A 2528-nucleotide genomic window follows, 5' to 3' on the forward strand; every position below is an offset into this window, starting at 1 on the left:
TTTTGTAATATATTCTGCATTAAGGTTTGTGAACATCCATTGTAGTAATATTAATACTTCATTTTGATATATTAAGACTGATCACCTTAATATTGATTGTTGGGTATTGATAGGACTCGAATGGCTGTGAATAGGCGAGGACACCCTCGACTGGGAGGAACAAGTAAGGGGACATTCCCTGATACAGCAGCTATTCTCGAATCCGTAAATGCTATGGTCGCTGTTGTACGTGATTTAGTAGCTGCTATCAACCGAGTAACTGAATGTCTTGATCGCCACAATGGAGTTGAAAATAACCATGAGCCTAGACATGAAAATGGAAATGGCGACGAAGGTGAAGGTGGACTACGTAACAATAACCGGCCAATGACTTTAGCCACTTTCTTGAAGATAAATCCACCTCCAATTCCATGGAGTCACTAGTGATACACGAGCTGATGACTGGTTTAAAGAGATAGGACGGTCAATGCGAGCACAGCAAGCCCCCCGAAGAACAGCGAGTGGAATTTCCTGCTTACATGCTGAGGAATGATGCACAACATTGGTGGCAGGGAGTACTCCAACTACTAGGAAGAGAAGCTATTAACATCACTTGGGAGGAATTTTCGGCTGAATTTCATAAGAAGTATTTTCCTCAGTATTTCTGTACCGCTAAGGAATTAGAGTTGCTTCAGCTGAGACAAGGGAACATGACAGTCACTGAATATACTCGCAAGTTTGAAGATTTATGTCGATTCTCGAACGTTTGTCAAGGAGCACCAGCTGCATTCGAGAAATGGAAGTGCATCAAGTTCAAAGAAGGACGTAGGGAAGAACTGTTAACTTATGTGGGCCCAATGGAAATCCAGAATTTTGCGGAATTACTTAACAAGAGCCAACTGACAGAAGGATGCATAAGGAAGCTGGTGGCAGCTCGAACTAACCAAAAGAACCTTTCATCAAGGGACTTCCATCGTAACCTCGCCCCTCAAGGAAGAAACTTTAAAGTAACTCGGCAGCTAGATCTGGGTAAACAATCGTACTCGACCCAACCAAAACTGATATGCGCTGTGTGGGGAAAGAATTATGGAGGCAGACATTGTCTACTGAAATTTGGAGTTTGTTATAACTGCGGTAAGTCCAGACACATAGCCAAAGAATGTACACGACGAAGGGCCGAACTTGTTTCCCCTGGATAGCAACAGCTAGGGAGGGTGTTTGTTGTAGATGAAGGAAATACTACCAAAACCGATCTCTTCCCTCGAGGTAACAAAATTTTTTTTAGGAGGGTAGAAGTAACCACCCTACCCCACGAGGCCTGTGATTTCTGATTCTTTACAGTGTTCGCTGACGCGCATAGAATTAATGTAACGCTAAAACTTTTTTTTAGTGCTTCCGGGTGAAGAATCTTGGTAATTAGATAATTACTGCTATAGTTAATTTACTTCCTTTAAAATTAACTATTTCTTACTAACTCATAAGTAATGAATTAGTAGAGAAATTATTCTAATGCGTTACCAACTATTAACCCGGTCTTTCCTTCCTCCCTTTTAAAGCTACAGTTTTCTTTCTCTTCTTCCGGTTCAACCAAACCAAGCTCCTCTTAATTAATCCAAACCCAAGGGAACCCTGATTATACCCATCTTCTCTTCTTCTCTCACCACCTAATGTTACTCAGGAGGAACCATGGTCACCGCTTCATACACTAGATGCTGTGAAGTGATGTTGCAAGGGGAGGAAGCCACGAAGCATTGCCTCACCAGCTCACCCTTCACCACCTTCTACACATATATATAGCAAAGCCACACCTTTCAATTCTTCTGGAAACCACACGAAGAGAAGAAAGCAAGCAAAAGTGGCGTCTAATCAAGGAAGGGAAGGAGGAAGACGGCAACAGAGTACATCACCATCAAGGAGAAAGAAGAAGACCATCAAAGGAGCTGTAACCCAAAGCCAAAGAAGAAACCCTACCTTTTCTTCTTTCTGATTCCCTTGGAGTTTTTCTTATTAGGTAAGAGTCAGTAACTCTGTACCTTATTATTCTTCCTAATTCAGAGGCTCTACCCTTATTAAACTTCAATTTCTTTGAATGAGGACCAAACCAACCAAATTCATCCCAGCACAAGAGTAAGACTCCTTCTCTTGATCTATGTGCAGCTCGGCCAATTGGCCCCATGAACTGACAAAATCTCTACTTCCGTTTGTTAGGATTTTCTGAATTAAGGTAGTTAAGGACAGACCTTGGTTTGTGAATTTTCAAAAAAAAAAAAGTAAGGATTAGAATTGCAGATTAAGCTATGGGTGACTATTTAGATGTAATTTTTTATGGATGATGATAAATTAGTGTGATTGATACTGCTGAAGTTCTGTTAATTGGTTGAATTATTTTGTTAGATGTGGTGCAGATTTTTAATATTGCAAAAGTGTGATTTATATGGTGTACATTATGTAAATTTCTGACATATATAGAACTGAGGCATTTTGGACAGGGTTATGATGTAATTTATATAGATATGGTGATGAGTAATGAGAGTTACTGATTGGTATGA

The 2528-nt window shown here is 40.3% G+C and overlaps 1 protein-coding gene across 1 annotated transcript; it reads left to right on the forward strand.

Annotated features, from left to right (window-relative positions):
* On the forward strand, window positions 519–1178 carry LOC107607260. The gene has a single exon (XM_016309232.1). It carries the CDS (start codon window positions 519–521, stop codon window positions 1176–1178), a length of 660 nt encoding a protein of 219 aa, XP_016164718.1.

This window comes from Arachis ipaensis, chromosome B07, assembly GCF_000816755.2.
Source record: "Arachis ipaensis cultivar K30076 chromosome B07, Araip1.1, whole genome shotgun sequence".
In the NCBI taxonomy this organism is placed as follows: domain Eukaryota; kingdom Viridiplantae; phylum Streptophyta; class Magnoliopsida; order Fabales; family Fabaceae; genus Arachis; species Arachis ipaensis.